The 20,362-nt window shown below is 35.2% G+C and overlaps 1 protein-coding gene across 1 annotated transcript; it reads left to right on the top strand.

The window, feature by feature from the left end:
• Positions 1-4,606: 4,606 nt before the first annotated feature.
• Positions 4,607-18,884, top strand: LOC117621432 (50S ribosomal subunit assembly factor BipA-like). The gene is given in 20 exon segments (XM_034351901.1): positions 4,607-5,274; positions 5,623-5,697; positions 5,833-5,983; positions 7,042-7,110; positions 7,738-7,910; positions 8,807-8,918; positions 8,921-8,943; positions 9,719-9,844; positions 12,175-12,273; positions 12,988-13,108; positions 13,333-13,396; positions 14,017-14,071; positions 14,142-14,266; positions 14,632-14,705; positions 16,054-16,103; positions 16,466-16,552; positions 17,204-17,254; positions 17,349-17,432; positions 17,957-18,007; positions 18,518-18,884. Coding segments are annotated over 20 exon segments (2,091 nt in total). The 5' UTR covers positions 4,607-4,857; the 3' UTR covers positions 18,602-18,884.
• The last annotated feature ends 1,478 nt before the right edge of the window (positions 18,885-20,362 follow it).

Here is a 20,362-nt window from a genome sequence, read left to right as displayed (position 1 = left end):
TCTTCCTCAATAGAACAACATTGGAAACACTTACACAAATTCCTACAAATAGTCAAGAAAAATGGTCTAGTACTTTCAGCCAAGAAAATTAAGTTATTTCAAACCAACATCAGATTTCTTGGATTCAATATTCATCAGTCACAGATCAGTCCAATTAATAGAGTCATCCAATTTGCTGAGAAATTCCCTGATGAAATTCTTGATAAGAGTCAACTCCAAAGATTCTTAGGTTCTCTCAATTACGTTGCTTATTTCTATCATAATCTAAGAAAACAATGTAAACCATGTCAAGACTTTGCCTTGTCTTAGTATTCCTTCAGTCGATTCTTTCAAAATTGTCGAAACTGATGCCTCTAAAATTGGTTATGAAGGTATCCTCAAACAAAGAGTCTCTCCCAATCAAGCAGAGCAAATAGTTAGATTCCATTCTGGAGGCTAGACCCAGTCACAAAGTAATTATAGTACTATTAAAAAAGAAATTCTATCTATTGTATTATGCATTGTGAAATTTCAAGATGATTTACTTAATCAAATTTTTTAATAAGGGTTGACTGTAAAAGTGCCAAACATGTTTTAGAAAAAGATGTTCAAAATATTGCATATAAGCAAATTTTTGCAAGGTGGCAAACTATTCTAAGTATTTTTTATTTTGAAATTGAGTATTTGAGAGGGAGTGAGAATAGTATTCCCGATTTTCTTACCCGGGAATTTCTACAGGGAAACAGATTGCAGGAAAATAACCAAGTAAACAAGAAAGCAAATCAGTCAGAAGCCTCCCAGCTTCTATGAACCCAATCAAATCAGAGCTTTCCCAGATTGTCCCCTCCTGGAACACTCACCAATTCAAATTACCAACAGATTCACTAGTCTAGGATCCACTATTAGTAGTATTCGTCCTAATTACCAGTAAGCTCTAATTTCTAGCTACTATCCTTTTCAAGTCCCTACTCCACCTTCAACCCAGTCAACCATTAGTCACAAAAAATCCTCTCCTTATCACCCCAAAAGTAACACCAACCTCTTTATTATAGAATCATGCTACAATAATCTTTCTAATCCTGCAAAAATTGTCAAAGTCTATTTTCCCCCCAATTTCCATTTCATCCCTCAACACCCATCAAAGTCACTTAAATTTTATAGAGATATTTTACTTGAAACACCAACTCTTGAAATACGGCAAATCAAATATAGAAATAACCCAGAAATCATCCTTTATCACTCCATGTATATTCACAAAATCCTTAGTCAATCTGATTAGGGTGATCGCCCCTACTCTCTCAGAACCCTTCAATCAAAAATCCAGTATAGTTATTACGATTATGTTGAAGCCTGGAATGTTATTTTCCTACATCAAATAGAAGACTTCAGTCACTCTTGGTTTGTCAACTTTGATAGTAAATTTCGAAGCCCTTTCCCATTCTGGTTTTCTTCCTTGTGGGAAAAGCATGGTCCAGTTACTGAAATTCTTCCTCCCGATCTCAAAGACTCAGTCACCTATTTCTCCATTGAATACAAATTCAAAGAAGAAGACACTTTCTTCCCAGTCCTATTAATTTTTGTTTCCATAGTCTATATTGATGATATTCTTATCTTCTCTTCCTCAGTAGAACAACATTGGAATCACTTACACAAATTCCTACAAATAGTCAAGAAAAATGGTCTAGTACTTTCGGCCAAGAAAATTAAGTTATTTCAAACCAACATCAGATTTCTTGGATTCAATATTCATCAGTCACAGATCAGTCCAATTAATAGAGTCATCCAATTTGCTGAGAAATTCCCTGATGAAATTCTTGATAAGAGTCAACTCCAAAGATTCTTAGGTTCTCTCAATTACGTTGCTTATTTCTATCATAATCTAAGAAAACAATGTAAACCATGTCAAGACTTTGCCTTGTCTTAGTATTCCTTCAGTCGATTCTTTCAAAATTGTCGAAACGGATGCCTCTAAAATTGGTTATGAAGGTATCCTCAAACAAAGAGTCTCTTCCAATCAAGCAAAGCAAATAGTTAGATTCCATTCTGGAGGCTAGACCCAGTCACAAAGTAATTGTAGTACTATTAAAAAAGAAATTCTAGCTATTGTATTATGCATTGTGAAATTTCAAGATGATTTACTTAATCAAATTTTTTAATAAGGGTTGACTGTAAAAGTGCCAAACATGTTTTAGAAAAAGATGTTCAAAATATTGCATATAAGCAAATTTTTGCAAGGTGGCAAACTATTCTAAGTATTTTTTATTTTGAAATTGAGTATTTGAGAGGGAGTGAGAATAGTATTCCCGATTTTCTTACCCGGGAATTTCTACAGGGAAACAGATTGCAGGAAAATAACCAAGTAAACAAGAAAGCAAATCAGTCAGAAGCCTCCCAGCTTCTATGAACCCAATCAAATCAGAGCTTTCCCAGATTGTCCCCTCCTGGAACACTCACCAATTCAAATTACCAACAGATTCACTAGTCTAGGATCCACTATTAGTAGTATTCGTCCTAATTACCAGTAAGCTCTAATTTCTAGCTACTATCCTTTTCAAGTCCCTACTCCACCTTCAACCCAGTCAACCATTAGTCACAAAAAATCCTCTCCTTATCACCCCAAAAGTAACACCAACCTCTTTATTATAGAATCATGCTACAATAATCTTTCTAATCCTGCAAAAATTGTCAAAGTCTATTTTCCCCCCAATTTCCATTTCATCCCTCAACACCCATCAAAGTCACTTAAATTTTATAGAGATATTTTACTTGAAACACCAACTCTTGAAATACGGCAAATCAAATATAGAAATAACCCAGAAATCATCCTTTATCACTCCATGTATATTCACAAAATCCTTAGTCAATCTGATTAGGGTGATCGCCCCTACTCTCTCAGAACCCTTCAATCAAAAATCCAGTATAGTTATTACGATTATGTTGAAGCCTGGAATGTTATTTTCCTACATCAAATAGAAGACTTCAGTCACTCTTGGTTTGTCAACTTTGATAGTAAATTTCGAAGCCCTTTCCCATTCTGGTTTTCTTCCTTGTGGGAAAAGCATGGTCCAGTTACTGAAATTCTTCCTCCCGATCTCAAAGACTCAGTCACCTATTTCTCCATTGAATACAAATTCAAAGAAGAAGACACTTTCTTCCCAGTCCTATTAATTTTTGTTGCCAAATACAAAGTCCCTTGGATCCTCAAATGGTCCTATCAAGTCAATCGCGAATCCAGAGTTCTTTTCAGACAAATCTCAGTAAAATGGTGGGATAAATTCAAGTCAAAGAGAATTATTAACCAAGTCAACCAAGAATTTCCCTTAATCAAAGTTCCTCAGAAGCCTTCTACTTCAGGAACATTCCATTCATCATTACCAATCGAGGGAATATCAAAATCCGAAATTAAAGAATTGGCAAGACAACTAATGATTCAAGCCTCTCAGATGGATGATGAGGATGTCTCTCCGCGGTCTCCTTCATCTTTGACCTCATCTTCCAGTCAAAAAGAATCAACTTAGAAGTTCAGCAGATTACCCGAATAGTCAAGATCCATATGATCTCAATGAAGACTAGTAAAAGCAAAAGCAAGAAAGCAGAAGTAAAAGACAAGGTAAAAGAAAAGCAGAAGTGAAAGAAAGGAAAAAGCAAAAGTAAAGACAAAATGAAAGCAAGAATAATATTCTGAAGTCCCGTGCTCCAACAATTAAAGTAAAGAGCTAAAGCAGAAGTCAGAAGACCGGTGCTCCAACAGTCAAAATTCTCAGCATCTAATGCTACCGACACTTCAGTAGTTTGGATCTTTAAATGGAGGCCTCTTGGCCAGAGTCAAGCAGAATGTAATTTTAGTTTCTTAGTTTCAAAGTTTTCTCTAAATCACCTTCAAAGAAAGCTCTACTTGTAAAATATGAGTGCTACTTTCCATCAATAAAATCTTTTAGTGAATATTTTCTGTAAGTTCTCTCATTTAAGCATTATTTTCATTTAAGCATTTTATTTTAATATCATTATTATTACATGGCACCCTTTTGGTTCCTATATATATATATATATATCAATTTATCTATTTATTTTATTCTTAACATATAAAACAGGTCGTTTCGTGTTATTCGTGAATTGAATAGGTCGTGTTCGTATTAGGTATTTTTCATCCATTAACTTAACGGCTCGTATTGTGTCAACCCGTTAATGACACGAATACTACATTACAAACATGACTTGTTTGCTAGGTCTACTTAAACCCTATCGGTCAGAAACAACAACGTAAAACCCAAACAAGTGTACATAACTCGGCCATTTCTTTCAGTCTATGTTGCACAGATACAGATACAGGTACACCAATACAACAAATCTCCAAAAACTAGGATACAATTACAGATACAACACCAATACGGCAATTAAAATAATATATATTTTAAAAAATAATATAAATAAGTCAATAATGGGCCAAAGAATTATCAAAAAGTCTGGGCATCTGGGTTGGGCTTACTTATAATAACCCAAATTGGTTCTCATGCTTCTTATAGTGGTCTTTTTAGTGAAACAGACCTAGGCTCTAGCCCATTGTGAAACTTACTGTCTCTTTCACTCAAAGTATGCAAGTAAAACGATGCGTATTGTAATTAGGGCACCTAACATCATCTTCTTCACGAGTTAGACTCCTCTTCTTCGCAGAGCAACTGCAACTGGAGACTCGCAGCAGCTGCAAGCGCAACTAAGTTCTTTTCTTCTTCCTTCTTCTTCTTTCTTCTCTACTCCGAAACCAGTAAAAACTAGCCTCTGTCGAATCCAGAAGAAGAAGCTAAGTATATTGCAAAATAAACCCCGCCATATCCTTGACCGTATCGCTCGTGTGTCCATGGCGTACCGAAGGCGTATCGGATGGTCAAGATAACAGAAAAGTTTGCCGTATCCTCAGTATCCGATACGAGCATACCCCTTCTTCCGTCTCAGTTTTTAGAAATGGTGGGGGTGCTTCGCTCTCTCTGGTCCTCCACCCGAAACTCTTTCTCTTCCTCAGCTTCATCCATCTCTCCCAAACCGTGCCTACTGCCCCCACGCGCCTCAGCACTCGCACGCGCCTTCTCGGCAGCCACTGCGGCCTCCGATGCTACTTCACCGAGCAGCGCGCTGAACCCAAGCCGGCTCCGCAACGTGGCGGTAATAGCTCATGTTGACCATGGCAAGACCACGCTCATGGACCGCCTCCTCCGCCAGTGCGGGGCTGACATCCCCCATGAACGCGCCATGGACTCCATCAGCCTGGAGCGGGAGCGCGGCATCACCATCGCCTCAAAGGTCAGTGACTTCCTACAGAAATGCAATGCAAATTGCAATCTAATCTGATGGCGTGTTTTATTTTTCTTGGATGGATCCGAGGACTTGTTTGGTTGATGAGAAAATGGAAAACAAGAGCCAAAGTTGTGATTTTGTATAGCACCTATATGTAACATTGGAAAATGGATAGGTTGAGAAATGTAGAATGCAACTATTGAATAAAGTCGGGGAACATCTTTGTTTTTTCAAAATTTATTTGTTCTTTAATTTAGTTTTTTATTTATTGTCCAAGTTCTTTGTTTTTTACTTTGGTTGATTTTGGTTGTGATTAGGTGAATCTTGATTGAATTACCTTATAACTGTATGTAGGTTACATCAATTCCGTGGAAGGAGTATGAGCTAAACATGGTTGATACGCCTGGACACGCAGATTTTGGTGGTGAAGTGACTGCAGCAGACATTCATTTAGACTCCTAGTTGAGAGTGGAAGTCGGAAACAAGTTCTAATTTTTTTCCTTTAATGGATGAAATTGGTTTTCATTGGTTTTTGTTTAACTTTTTTTATGGATGGATTCGTAGGTTGAGCGGGTTGTTGGTATGGTTGAGGGGGCAATTTTAGTTGTTGATGCTGGGGAAGGTCCGCTTGCGCAGACAAAGTTTGTACTTGCAAAAGCCTTAAAATATGGGCTGCGACCTATTCTTCTTCTAAACAAAGTAGATCGTCCTGCAGGTACTTATTCACACTGGGTGCATCTTTAATTTACAAAATTGAAGTTATATAATTGCATGAATAATTTTAGAGTGGGGACATTGATAAAGGGAGGACATGAGCAGGTTGGATGGGTTAGGAGGCCTGCTTGCCGAATTACAGATTCACTTTGTTCAAGGACGACTAAGGGGTCTATCTTTGTTAGTCCAAGTTATTATTGGGTTCTTTGGGTTTCTCTGATCGCCAAATCATTGTTTCATGGGTGAGTTGAGCAAAAAAATGACATTACAATTCTCAATAACTAATTTAATTTAAACAAATATAAGTGCTTAGTTATAATTTAACAATATTGACATGGAAAGCATTTCGGTTATTGCTAATCTTCTTATTACAACTAAATGATTAAGTCAAAGAACAGTATATGGAATTTGTCAGTGACTTCTCATGTTGTAACTTCTTCAATTTGGTACTAGAACTCATCCTAGAAATGGATTGGACAGTTGAAGACTTCAGACTCTGTTGAACTTTTAATTTGGGCTAAGAAATTATTTCCGTATTTGTTCAACTTATTAACTATAATTTCCCAGGTAGTTATTCAAACTTTGGGTTGTGTTTGAGTTGGTCGGGTTTGTCAAACCAAAGTGCTGATGCTTTGTTTGATAACAAACAAAAGAATGATAGTCAACTTATGATATGTAAACACATATATGTGCGCAAGAAGACACATGTTAACTGTATAAGAAAAGATGAGTTGTGTCAAGATGTTTTGGATTGCTTCCTTGAAAGCATTCTGTTTGTGCTTAATGTTTCTTTCTGTGTGCTGTGTGTCTGAACTTAATTTGTCTTATGTTTTATTCGGCATCCAGTTTAATTATTATCCCCTTTTACCATTTCACTTTATTCTTGCCATGCTTTGTAGGAAGCAGTTTTCATTTGAAAAAAAAAAAAAAACAGAAAAAGTAGGAAACAATTTTCATTTAAAAAAAGAACAGCTTCCATCCCTCAGATCATAACTGTTAAGCTGTATTTCCCATTTACTTGGGTTATTGCTAATGTTATTGGTTATTGTGGTTATGCAGTTTCGGAAGAGATGTGTAATGAAGTTGAGAGTTTGATATTCGATCTTTTTGCGAATCTTGGTGCTTCAGGTGTGGAAATATAAGAACAGAAAATTGAGATTATAAAATCCCACATCGGGTATTTCAAGCATTGCACCACATTACATAATATCATGGACCTCTCCAGCCATTGATTTTGGGTTGGATGCTCTAACTTTAGTATGTTATGAAAATTCATCCACACGTCAGGCCCAATCTGGTCTCACATGCTCCATATTACCAATATAATTTATCTGTGTGTCGGGTGAAATCCTGCCACATGCTAGTGGGAATGTTAAGATTTTAAAATCCCACTTTGGGTATTTCAAGTCTTGCACTATAATATATATTATCCTGGGCCTCTGCTCATTTTCAATTGGTTTTGAGTTGGATGCCCTAATTTTAACATGATATCAAAGCCGGCAATTCATTCACGTGTTCAGCACAAATTGCCACATGTGTTTTACACCACCTGATATAATTTGTCTCAGTCCTGCCACACGTGAGGATCCGACATTGGATTGTTGAAACCTTGCATCACAATATATAACATCATGGGCCTCTTCACCCATTGCCAATTGGTTATGGGTTGGATGTTCCAACTTTAATTTCCATTGTCTTAACTTTGTATTAGTCAGATGAAAATCTGGATCAAAATATTTCCTATTCTTGATTTAGAGGAGCAGCTAGATTTTCCTGTGCTGTATGCTTCTGCTAAGGAAGGTTGGGCTTCCACCACTTACACCAAAGATCCACCTGCTGATGCAAGAAATATGTCATGGCTGCTTGATGCCATTATAAGTCATGTTCCTCCACCAACAGCCAATCTTGAGGCACCTTTCCAGATGCTGGTTGGTATTCAACTGTTAAGGAATGTAATTGTATATTTATGCTCACCCCACCCCAATTCCCTTTTTTGAGCTGAATATGTAGGTTGAATCCATATTATTTTTTCTGCTTTTGGCTGGTCTGTTCATGTACTTTCCTCCTTGATTTATGAAGTGGTTTCTTTAGAGAATTCAGCTTGTACATTTCAAATTCTATGGGAAATGTGACCATCCTATAAATGAGGATTAGATGACTGCTAGTAATATTTGAGATTTCAATTGATTGTTAAGGTCTTGGGCACCATAACCAATATCCTCTAAACTAGCTGTTAGTGCATTGCTGATTATGATTTTCTTTTTTATCCTCTTCATAATCTTATGATGTGGAAATGCCTTCATGGATGGATTTGAAAGCTAGGCACCAGTAAAGCTTTTGGAAAGTTTGTTTTCATGCTAATTTAAGTTCAGATTTCAATTTTGGAAATTTTATTACGTTCCTAGGATTATGTAGATTTAGGATATTGTTCAAACCAAAATCTTCCCAACTATGGTGAATTCTGAATTTGTATGATTTTTCTGTTGCTTTATTCTTTATGAATTTGTATGATTTTATTTATTCTTTTCATTTTTTAGGATTCATGTTGCTTTATGATTTATTGCTCTATAAATACAAGTTATTGGCAGAAGACTTCAATATTAGTGCATGAAATAGAGTTATTCACACTGGAGCGCAGTTGCACTTTTTATGGATAATCCAGCAATACATTGCACATGCAAGAAACACACAATTATGCTATAGAACCCATGTCACGGGCTTTGACTTAATGGATAAATAACTTGTTTTTATCTTTTCTGTTCATTCATTTTATTGTTCATAGTGTTGGAAAATTTGAAATAGCATTTATTGGCGTTGCTCTAAGATTTCCATGATGGAACGAGACTTCTACCTTTGACAAATATTGACTGGACGGGTTTCTTCTGGCAGCATTCGTGTTGGTGACAGAGTTCATGGGCTGCGTTACAAAGATTCTGGGTTGAGAAAATTGAAGAAGGGAAGGTTTGTGGCTGTAAATTTTCCTCATTGTAGTTGGAGCTCAAGAAATATTTTTCCCACTTGTAGTGCATCTATACAATATTTAATTCTTTATCACAATGAGGTTTTACCCATGTTCAGATAAAGCTTTTGTAGAGTTCACTATCAATGTCCTCGTTCCAACCTATATATTATTTTATCTATGTCTATGTGCTGGTTCAGTTAATTTGACTTATCTGAAATGGTGTTAGTTTACTCAGAATGTTCTGTATTTGACTTCTAAGCCTGCATTTTGTAATTTCTTAATTAGATTATTGAGGCTTATAGCTTTGTTTTTCTCTGACTAAGTATCTAAGATGAAAATATACAACCTCTGAAGCATCCTTGTCTCTCACAGAATAATAGTAAAGTTTGAAAAATTCTTTTGAACACGTAATAATACTAAGTTCTCTGTTTCCTCTTTCTTCTCATGAACATGTTACAAACATAGACCAATATTTGTGAACATTTTGTTTCAGAAGAAGTTATTACTTTTTATTTTTTTTAAGGAAGCTTTATTAATCATCACAAATAAAAGAACTATAACATTCTTGAGGCAAATAAAAAATGAACAAAAGCTTATTTCAACGACTTTCTATGAAATATCAACATTAGCTATCATTTTTTACATAATGAAAGAAGCTCAACACCAAATTGAAATATTACATTTAATTTATTTTTTTTCTAAACTAGTTTTTTGTTTCTTCTTCTTCCACAGACAATGGTACTAATTTACAGGATGACTGCTTACTTTTTGTAGGTTGTGAAACTGATGAAAAAGAAGGGAACACATATGGCCCTAATTGATAGTGCTGGAGCTGGTGACATAGTATCCATGGCTGGGTTGGCAAGTCCATCCATTGGCCATACGGTCGCAAACGTTGAGGTATGTTTGTGGAAATTATGTCTATGGCCTTCACAAGTCTTTTCATTTTCTTCTCTCTGGGCTCACGTAATCAACTGATCTTCCCATTATTGTTTTTTTTATTCCGATTTTCTTTTTTAAATCTGAATATATAATTACTTCACTATATATTTTCTTGTATCCCTTGTACTTCCGTTCCTACCTTGAGAAGGATTGATACTGGAGCTCTCGCTAAGGTTTTTCAGTTCCTTTCTTGCAGAGTCATAGGCATTCACCTTGGTTCCCTTCTAATATAATTATTTAAACTGATCCTAGTTTGTGTTAACAAATTATTGATGGCCGTTGTATAAGGCAAAGTGTAGGTGCTTTCTGTCTTGTTTAACATTTGAGTTTGAACTTTTCAAATAAAAATTAAGGCTGCTTATACCATGGTAAAGCATTTGATATTTTGATATTCTCTGTACATATATTTGATATTCTGTTTGTTCATTTGAAATAGTTTTGGCGCATATAGTGATGTAGAAGTTTATTACTTTAAAGTAAAGTTATGGGAAGCTTTCACCATAGTAGGATTGCTTGATGTAATGCAGTTCAGTGAGGACTGTGGATATTATGGTAATGGGTGGGAAACCATTCTTGCGCAGTTAAGGGTGGTACCATCAGAGAACAAAATGAGTTTTCTTTTTTGGTAATTGAGGACAATGTGAATTGTAACTTAGTCTTGTTAGACAATTTATGACGAATGGCATGTTTACTTACAAGTCATGGGAATAAGAAGAAAGGGAATGATTGCCATTCCTCACTTCCCTTGCGTTAACTTACACATAAAAAAATCATTTAATACACAGGTACCACCTTAAAATCTTTAATCAAATACCCCAAAACCAGAAATCAAATCAACTAGGAGGGGATAGTTGATCCGATTCCCATTCCTTGTTTATTCTAGTCTCTTTCTTATTATTCCCATTACTTATGAACAATCATGCCAGAAGTGTGTAAAAAGTATTTTAATTTTAATTCTTATGTCATAAAAGTACTTGTCGTTATTTCTTGGTTGAATTGGATTTCTGATTTATTCTGATACTTTGTTATAAAGTTAAATAGGTCAATGAAATTGAGTATTTTCAATAATGACGCAAAGAGAATAAATGGGTAGGGGCTTTATTAGTTTTTCATGAAGAAATGCTCCAAGTTTATTTTTGATATATGTCAGAGGGATTTTAGATACACACAATATGTTGAATGCCAGAGTTTTGTAGAGGTTATTATCCTCTCCTTATGATGAGAAACTTAGGGTCCCTTTGGGAGGAATTATTTCAAACCTAGGAATTCAGTTAATATTATATATTTAAATTGCTTGATTGCATTACTACAAAACCCAACTATTTGTATTTGTATTAGAAGGAAAGAAAAATTGAAAGTATTCATTATATTAGCCATTTCAAATATATTTATCTAGTCATTTAAATCTCAAATATATTCTATTAGTTATAGTTTTAAACTAATTTAGCTTATCGAGGCACAAAGGAAAAACTAATGGCATGTTTACTTACTTGGAATGGGTGATCTCTTACCCATTCCTTCTCTCTCTTATTCTTGACTTCCCCAATTTTTGCCTTCCCCATTTCAAGAAAGTAAACATGCCATACCTTAGCCTATTGTCAAATCTAAATCTTTATTTTTTAAAATCATTCCATCCAAGTGGAGTAGATTATTGTTGCTTCCCAATTCGATATAATCAACATGCTCTGTGATTTACTGTTTGTGAGCTTTTCATTAGTTTATTTTTGAATAAGTAAATGTATATAGATGAGACAAACAATCTACCGTTTACTTAATGTCCCTCACAGTGTATAATTGTATTTAAGTCGTTTAATAATGCATATCTGTGGGTACTAGTGTATGAGAACTTATACCACTTACTAAAATGAGGTGCTATGGATTAGTGATACACATAAGAAATCAATTATAGTCACTAATATAGTTTGACATGCTCTTAATAGACAGATGGGATTTGCAATTGAATGTAATATCTGTTCAGGATCATGGGATCCTTTTCTTTCAAGGATGTACAACTTTTGCACCATGTTATGTCTGACTCTGTTTGCTCTTTCTCTTGGGTGCGATTTGCGATTTGAATGTCTATGTAGGTAGTCTACATCACTTGTCTTTTGTCTTTCAAATTAGTTACCTAAATGATTTTATCTACTTTTGTCTTAAGATGATGGTAAAACATTATGATGTGTAATTCTTATATTGCATCATTCTAAAGGTTTATATGTTTTTATCTTTCTATAATGCGTCATAGTGGTACATTTTGTTGAAAACTGACTTATGGTTGCATCTGATAGATTATGATTGCATTACCCACCGTTGAGTTGGATCCCCCAACTATTTCCATGACTTTTGGTGTTAACGACTCTCCATTAGCTGGTCGTGATGGTACCCACGTAAGTCATGATTTTTCCGTTTTGGTTTTTTTGCAATCATTATATATATACTAGATATTTTTTTAATGCCCTTAATTTGCATTTAGCTATTTATTTGTCACATTGATAGATGTATTCATTTTATTTTCTCATTTTTGGTTTCAAATCATTATTGTATGAATAGAAAATCAGTACTTGCTTTAGAACTAGGATAAGCTATGAAAAATATATAGATAGAGCACATACAGTAGAGATATGAAAGTTTGTATTGTAATCTCTTATTGTCATCTATGTTTTCCTAAATTTGACATTAAAGTGGGATGTCAATTTTTATCAAAAGTAGGGTTTGAATCACATGTCCAATTGAAAATATATAGGACATAAGGAGAAATATGGCAGGTGTCCAGTGACTTCTTAGTTCTAAGTAATGAATTTCATTCAACTTGCATAATAATACATCCTGCTAGGAATACTCTGTATCAGTCCCAAGCCAGGCTGATGTCCAAAAATATATATATTTTTTCCGCCAACCCGTAAACGCCCTAGACATGCTCTAGGCAAGTGTTATTGGGGTCACAATACATGTTGTGCCCTTTTTAACATGGTCATCCGTCACTCTATGTATTTTCATTCCACTTAAATGTAAGCAAAAAACTGATGACCGCACCTGTAAGAATGGGTTGCACTTGGACCAGTCTACATTATCTGACATACTGATGATGTTATAATTTGCAGCTCACTGGAGGAAAAATTGGTGATCGGCTATCAGCTGAAGCGGAAACCAATCTCGCCATTAATGTTCTTCCAGGCTTATCAGAATCATATGAAGTTCAAGGGAGAGGAGAGCTTCAACTAGGTTTGTTCCTTTAAGTTCACAATTATTTTCGCAGTTTCTTGTTTTCTTCCAAGAGACAACTTGTCAACCAAATATATATCTTGTTTTCTTCCAAGAGACAACTTGTCAACCAAATATATATACGACGTTTTACTGACACGGCTCTCTCCACTTGCATCTCTACATTTCATTGTCAATTACGTTTAAACATATCCTCAGTGTAGTTTTCATGATGTGTAAAACAGGTATTTTAATTGAGAATATGAGGCGGGAAGGCTTCGAGCTGTCTGTCTCACCGCCCAAAGTCATGTGAGGCACTGATTTTTGATTTATTGCTAAGTAAATGTGATTTTGTTTACATATATATGGATTTCCCAAATCCAGGGCTTTTTATTATAAAGAAAAAGAGATATTGAGGTTCTGGAAATATAATGGTAATCAGTTTAGAGTGTTAAAATTATAAAGACATTTGCAGCAAAAATGTGAAATACTTGGGGAACTTTGGGAGGATACTAATGGAGGAGGCGTAAGCAAAGATTAACAGTCAATACATGGTAAAGAAGGTGGAATGAAGAGTTCTTTTGAACATTTTTTTTCCCAATGTTTTGTTCTATGCTTTGGAAAAAAGGTCTTGTGTTATAATTTTACATTATCTGATATCCTTAAAAAAAAAAAAAAAAAAAAAATCATTGATTATACCGTAGCAGGTCTTATTTTCTAAACTTCATTTTGTTATATCTACTGTGCGTGCATTAGTGTATATGTATAGAAAATTAGGAACGCTACGCAATATAGCTAGTGATATAGCGTGCTATGTGAGCACTGATATGTGCTCACGCACCATATGATTGTTCTTCTATCCTTGGTTCTGTTGAATTACTCATTTTGACAGCTTGAGCAAAGTTTTTTGTTTTTTGGTACTGAATCAGGTATAAAACGGAGAATGGTCAAAAGCTTGAGCCAATTGAAGAAGTTACTATTGAGGTAAGGAATTGCAGATCTGAAAATTGTGTTGTTCCTTTCAACAATTGAGACTCATGTATTATTGTTGCAGGTAAATGAAGAGCATGTTGGGTTAGTTATGGAAGCCTTATCTCATAGGCGAGCTGAGATTGTTGACATGGGTCCTGTTCCAGGAAGTGTTGACAGGACTAGATTGTCTTTGACATGCCCATCAAGGTTCTCTTACCCTCTTAATGTCACTTCTTCTTTCTGCTTCATTGAGCCTATATTATTTTGCCACATAACAATAATTATCCGTTTAGCATTTGATAGGTTGTACCGTTTATACATTTTTGCATATTGATAGTCATCAGAACGAAAATCACTCTGTCCGTCGTACTCATTTGGTCTTGTGGTGACTCTTTACCATTATTGCACATCTAATGTTACATTGCATAATCTTTAACCATGTTTTATCTATGCAGTCAACTAGTTTCATCACCATTTATGATTTATATCTGGCCTAGTGATTTATAGTTTCATTGGCGATACATTCTATTTAAATAATAGAAATTGATCTTCTTTTGTGTTGTATTCTTCAGGGGTCTGGTTGGTTACAGAAGCGTGTTTAGCAGTGACACACGTGGAACTGGATTTATGCATCGCGCTTTCTTAAGTAAGATTTTCCCGTGTCTTGTTACTTTTATCTCTGCTTTCCCTTTGCATTTCGGTTTTGCCTTTAAATCTGTCATGTAACTGGGGCCTCGTTAGGGAGGTAATTCTTTTCCTAGTTGGTCATCACCTAGTTCTACATTTTCTGGTTGCTTGGATTTAACATGGTTCTCTGTCCGGGTCTAGACCCTGACATATGGATGTCCTTGTTTTTGTGTCCGGACACCTGTGCCTATATGTATATATAGTGATATATGCATGCATGTATAACTCATGCATATGTATGTTTACGTACTCATAGTGTATGATACTTATGCATCTGATTAACATAAAATAAGAACTGATTTTTTTAATTTTATATTGTGTTTATTTTTTTAAATGTGTATTTTTATAAATCTGATTCTCAGCCTGGTTAATAACAGTTATTATGGTCCAATCAGATGAATCTTAATTTTGCAGAATTGATTTTGATCTATTCGAGATGGGAAGAAATGAACATAGTCATGCTGAGTAAATTGAAATATATATATATATATAGAGAGAGAGAGAGAGAGTGAGAGAGAGAGAGAGAGAGAGAGAGAGAGAGAGAGAGATAAACACGAACAAGTAATCAATGAAACATGTAAAATAACAGAATAAGCACAAAAATCAAAAGAGAAAACCTAAACCAACAGATAGTACAGCAACACAGAAAGCTCAGCACAGAATTCCCCCTCCAATGAAGAAAAATCACACTAAAATTAATGTTCTTGGAATGTTTTTACAGAGAAGTCCAGAAATAATTTCGTGATAGTACCTTTTCCAATCAGTTTAAAACCAAATGAAGCAACTTTCAGTGTTTTTCCTGACCAAAAAAAAAAAAAAACTTTCAATTTTTCATTTTTCCCTAGATTGTAAAATAAATTTTCTGTAAAATGTAACGGACCTTGTGTTCCGCTTGGTTCAGGATATGAGTATGGATACAGAGTATGGCAATTTGACCAGAATTTCTGTTCCATTAAATTCCCAATACGCGTTCCAGTTCCTGTTATGATCGCAACTGTTATAAAGTATTATACCTTCATATTTGGAGAATATACTTCTAAAATGTGATAATGTGGAGAGTGAACCACTAGCGTGTTCTGAATTAAAAGCACTAAATACTAATTACATTCCTCTTGTTATAACTCATCCGATTTCTTTTTCTGGTATTCAGTCTAAAATCAAATGTTCTACTGTTTAGCTTTTTTTTTTTTTTTCGCTTGACTGAATTTATTTGTTATTAGCTTTAGATATTGTTGTTTTTTTTAGTTAAGGCTGCTGTTATTTTCTTTTATTGCAATTTCTCATGCATGTTATCTTTTTTTACACAGCCTATGAAAAACACAGAGGTCCTCTTGGAAATGTCAGGAAAGGAGTGTTGGTATGCGTTTACTTGCTTTTTGATTTATGATGAACTATTTGATTCTACACTGTTTCTGAAGAATAAATATCTGTTAAGATTTGTTAAAATGTATTTTTCAAGTTAACTGCTCGTCTTGAGGAGATGTATAGCTTAAATATTAGAGACGTCTCAAGAGAACCACTTTTTATTTTTATGATCTACAGTTGCTTCATGATTGATGCATATTTCAAACATTGACTATTTTTTAGGATAGGAATGTGGATGTAACTCTTCATCATAACATATAATGTTAAATCTTCTATGTGTTACACCTGTTGTTTACATGGAAGTTGTATGTGTTATATGACTGGTATTTTCCTTCTTTTTACTTAACTCAATAGGTGTCAATGGGCTATGGTACAATCACAGCCTATGCGTTAATGAGTTTAGAACCTCGAGGAACTCTTTTTGTGAATCCTGGCATGGAGGTTGGTACATATATGATCAGTTCTTGTTTCTACCTATCTTTTAACTTCCCAAATCTCTTTAGTTATTACAGATGTGGTAGGTAAGGATCCTATTGTTTATGATAATCACGTGTATTCTAGATGATAAAAATACATTCATATTGACTAAAGGATGCTTCTTTATTTTGAGAAGATTAAATTCATATTTCTTTAATCATTCGCGCTCTCCATATTTCTTTAATCATTCGCTCTCTGTCACAGCCATCTTTTTCTAACTCCAAATACTCTTAGACCCTTTTTCCCTACAAATGTGTGGTCCTGTTCAGACAAAAAAACAAAAAGACAAAAAGACAAAGAGAGAGAGTGTGGTCTTGTTCTTCATCTCTATATAAAGAAGAGAAATTAAGGACAGGATAAAATTGATCACTGTCAAATTTTTGGGGCTAATTAACTTAAACAGGATGGCCTACGATAAAAAATTTGTTTCAAATGGGTTAAAATTAATAACTATAGTGAAAGGATGAAAACTGTGTTTCCTATGCTAGGTAGACTGGGTAAGCGGTTATTTGATTCAAAGAAATTATAGATCCTAGAGTACCTAGTAAATGAACTGGATAGACATGGTTTTGTTTGTTTGATAAAAGTGTTTCTCTTTTGTTCATTAATACGCAGACATATGATGGCATGATTGTTGGCGAACATTCGAGGGACACGGATCTAGATGTAAGGAAATTATGTGCTTTTCATGTTATGAATTGTGTTATATTTATGTTAATAAAATTGTGGTTTGTATAGTTGACTGACCTTGCCAATACAGGTCAACCCTGTAAGAAATAAGGAACTTACAAATGTGCGTGCTGCAAGCAAGGATGAGAATGTGAAACTAGCTCCTCCTCGCCTTGTATGTATCAACCAAGTTATTCTTCTTTAATCTTTGTTGCATACAGTTTTCTCCATGGGTTGTCTAGCATGCATTATATAGTCACTATTGAAATAAGGATTGTTTTGTAGCCTAGCCATATATTAAATTGGGCAATGTGCCCTAGCGTAAATTTATCCATCATTAAGGGGATCAAGTCTATCTATAGATGGTCTACAATTTGGAAATCGTTAATCCTAAAATATATTTGACTTGATATTCAAAGCAAGCTAGTGTTAACATTCTTCTACAGTCAATCCCCCAGCCTAATATAGGGGCCAACTTGATAGCACTTCTGTAATATAGGGGCCAATTTGTTAGTTTCAACAACGGATTCAAAATGTTCAAAATATTAAGAACTGCTGGAGAATAAAAATGCCACTTCTATATTCTGCTTTTCTGCTTTTGGTAGTAATAAACCCGCCATTAATTTTAGATAAAGTAAAACCTTCGTTGTCTTTACATTGTTCATGCGGTTGCTAATATCTGAAAGCATTTGGGTGCAGATGACTCTTGAAGAAGCGATAGGCTATGTAGCCTCTGATGAGCTTATTGAGGTACCTCCTGATTTTAATTTTATCCGTCCACTTGTGATTAATTGTGAACAGTTCGTCATATGTTGCCATATAAACTATCAGCTGAGGTCCGTTGGGTAATATTTTTTTCATTTAGTTTTTAGTTTTTATTTTCAAAGAGGGAGAAATAAGAGGACAGTGAGAAATAGAGATGATATACCTGTGCGATGGAGAATAAAATGTGGAAATTATAAATGATATATGTATGGGATGGAGAATAAAATGTGCAATGGTTCATACAATAAAACTAAAAATAGAAGCCTTTTGTTCTCTCCCTTCTTCCTGGCGGCGCCCCACAACCCCCCCGCCTGGAATTTATTTTCATCCTCAATCTTTAATTTAGAAAATAAAATAATTAAAACCAGCAAATTACCGAATGAGTGCTAAGTTCCTCGTTATATGTATTGTTGCAACTTTCTGGTTCCCGAACATTACAGAATGGTGCTAATTTGTAGTCACATTACTTATCATATGATGCTTTTATTTGTGCAGGTTACACCAAAGGCCATTCGGTTAAGGAAAAAATATATGGATGTTAACAAGCGTAAAAGCATGAGTAAACGGCCAAAGGAATAAATCTCGCCGTTCGTGCAGTTTTGTAACTTCATTAGGTAATACTTAAATGTTTCAAAACGGGTAATTATAATACGCACCCAACTGGTCCACCTCAATTTTGGTGGGAGTGTCACGGAAGGCATGTTCTTTAACAAACATGGATGAGCAAAGAAACTTGATGTAATAAGTGTTGCATTTAATTATATAGCTAGCTATCTTATTGGGGCCCTTTCATGGCTTTTGCCAAATTTTGGTGATAACATTATTATCTTATGGAGGTTGAATTTCCGGACTTGGTGGCTTAGCTTTTGCTCGAATCAATTGCATGGGACAGTGACTTGGAAAACAGTGCAGCAAATGCTTATATTTCACCGCCCTTAAGTGTTAACTGGCATTGCGTAGTCTATCGGGAATTGTTGCATTTACAATAAGTCAAGAAAACGCGTGTTATTTGTGAAAAATAATTATGTATGTGTATAATACGTGAATAATAAGTTTGCACTCAAAGAAACACATTCTTTCGTTTTTTTGCAATGAAATATTATCTCCATTTGACAAACAAAAAAGAAAAAAAAAAATCAACAAAATCCTTATTGAAGATGCTCCCTTTTGCATAATTTTCCCAACACCATATAAATATTGAATAAAAGTCATGGAAATTGATAGAAAAATATGGAAATCTATTTTTTATTTAGAAAAATGAATGTATCAATGTGGCATTGTTAAAACATTTCCAAAGAAAACAACATGAGACAATGCCCCGGGATGGGAAACCCGATTCCATCCGGTATGGGAGATCTCGTTCACGGAGGCTAAACTGTGCAATACGATGAGCAGAGTATTAGCTTGGCGGGGAATATAGGAGAGGACAGTGGAAGCTACTTGCTGCAGAAGAGTGCGAATTTCCTCCCTTCCGGAGCTAAACAGACTTCCTCGTTAATCAATCGTACAACATTCAAACAATCAGTTTCAACAAACAGGGGCACAAATCCTGCGTCCAATGCAAAGAGTAACCCATTCTTCAGCGTGTAGCCACAGCTCTTATAGCCACAAATCCTGTGGCATGGATATACACCATGCCAGGAGCTCGCATAGCCACAGCTCCAAGTTGAAAATTGAAAACTTGATAAATCTTTGGTATATCCCAACCTCCGCTGGCGGTGAGTAGTTCAGACACTCGAGCATCAGGATCTAAAATGGCCCATGACTGGGCCATAAACACACGGGCATGTGGAATCCAAGAATCTCCATAAATTCGAACCAACGGTCCGTCGCCAATGTGCAAATGGAGGCCAAGTTGTAACAGTTCACGTCCCCACAAGATGGACAGCCACCGCCACGTAAAAGATGGGTAATCACCATGGGAAGCTTGTAAGAAATCTGTATCGAGGAAGTACCGTGGTTTGAGCATACAAGCTGCCAAGGAATTGGGGAACTCCAACAGGCGCCACCCTTGCTTGCATAACAGGGCATGCTTGAAACTACCCAACTCCCGAAAATCCATACATCCATTAATTTTAATTTTATTATAGTACATTGTGCTTAGACCCATAAAATTCATTTTAAATCACCAACAATCCTTCTCTTTATTTTTCTATTTAAAATACCTAATTTTTTCAAATAATACCATAACTAGAATCCAACTAAGCAAGTTACCTAACATAATTTATAATATGATTTATTATATTTTTCAGATTCCAAAACTACCCTTATTTACAAAATAACGTGTTATGTGGGGTGTATTAACTCTTGGTTCTTGAGTTTATTGTTTTGATTTCCTCC

Source organism: Prunus dulcis, chromosome 3 (genome assembly GCF_902201215.1).
Source record: "Prunus dulcis chromosome 3, ALMONDv2, whole genome shotgun sequence".
Classification (NCBI taxonomy): Eukaryota; Viridiplantae; Streptophyta; class Magnoliopsida; order Rosales; family Rosaceae; genus Prunus; species Prunus dulcis.
This window is presented reverse-complemented; position numbering and strand designations above follow the sequence as displayed.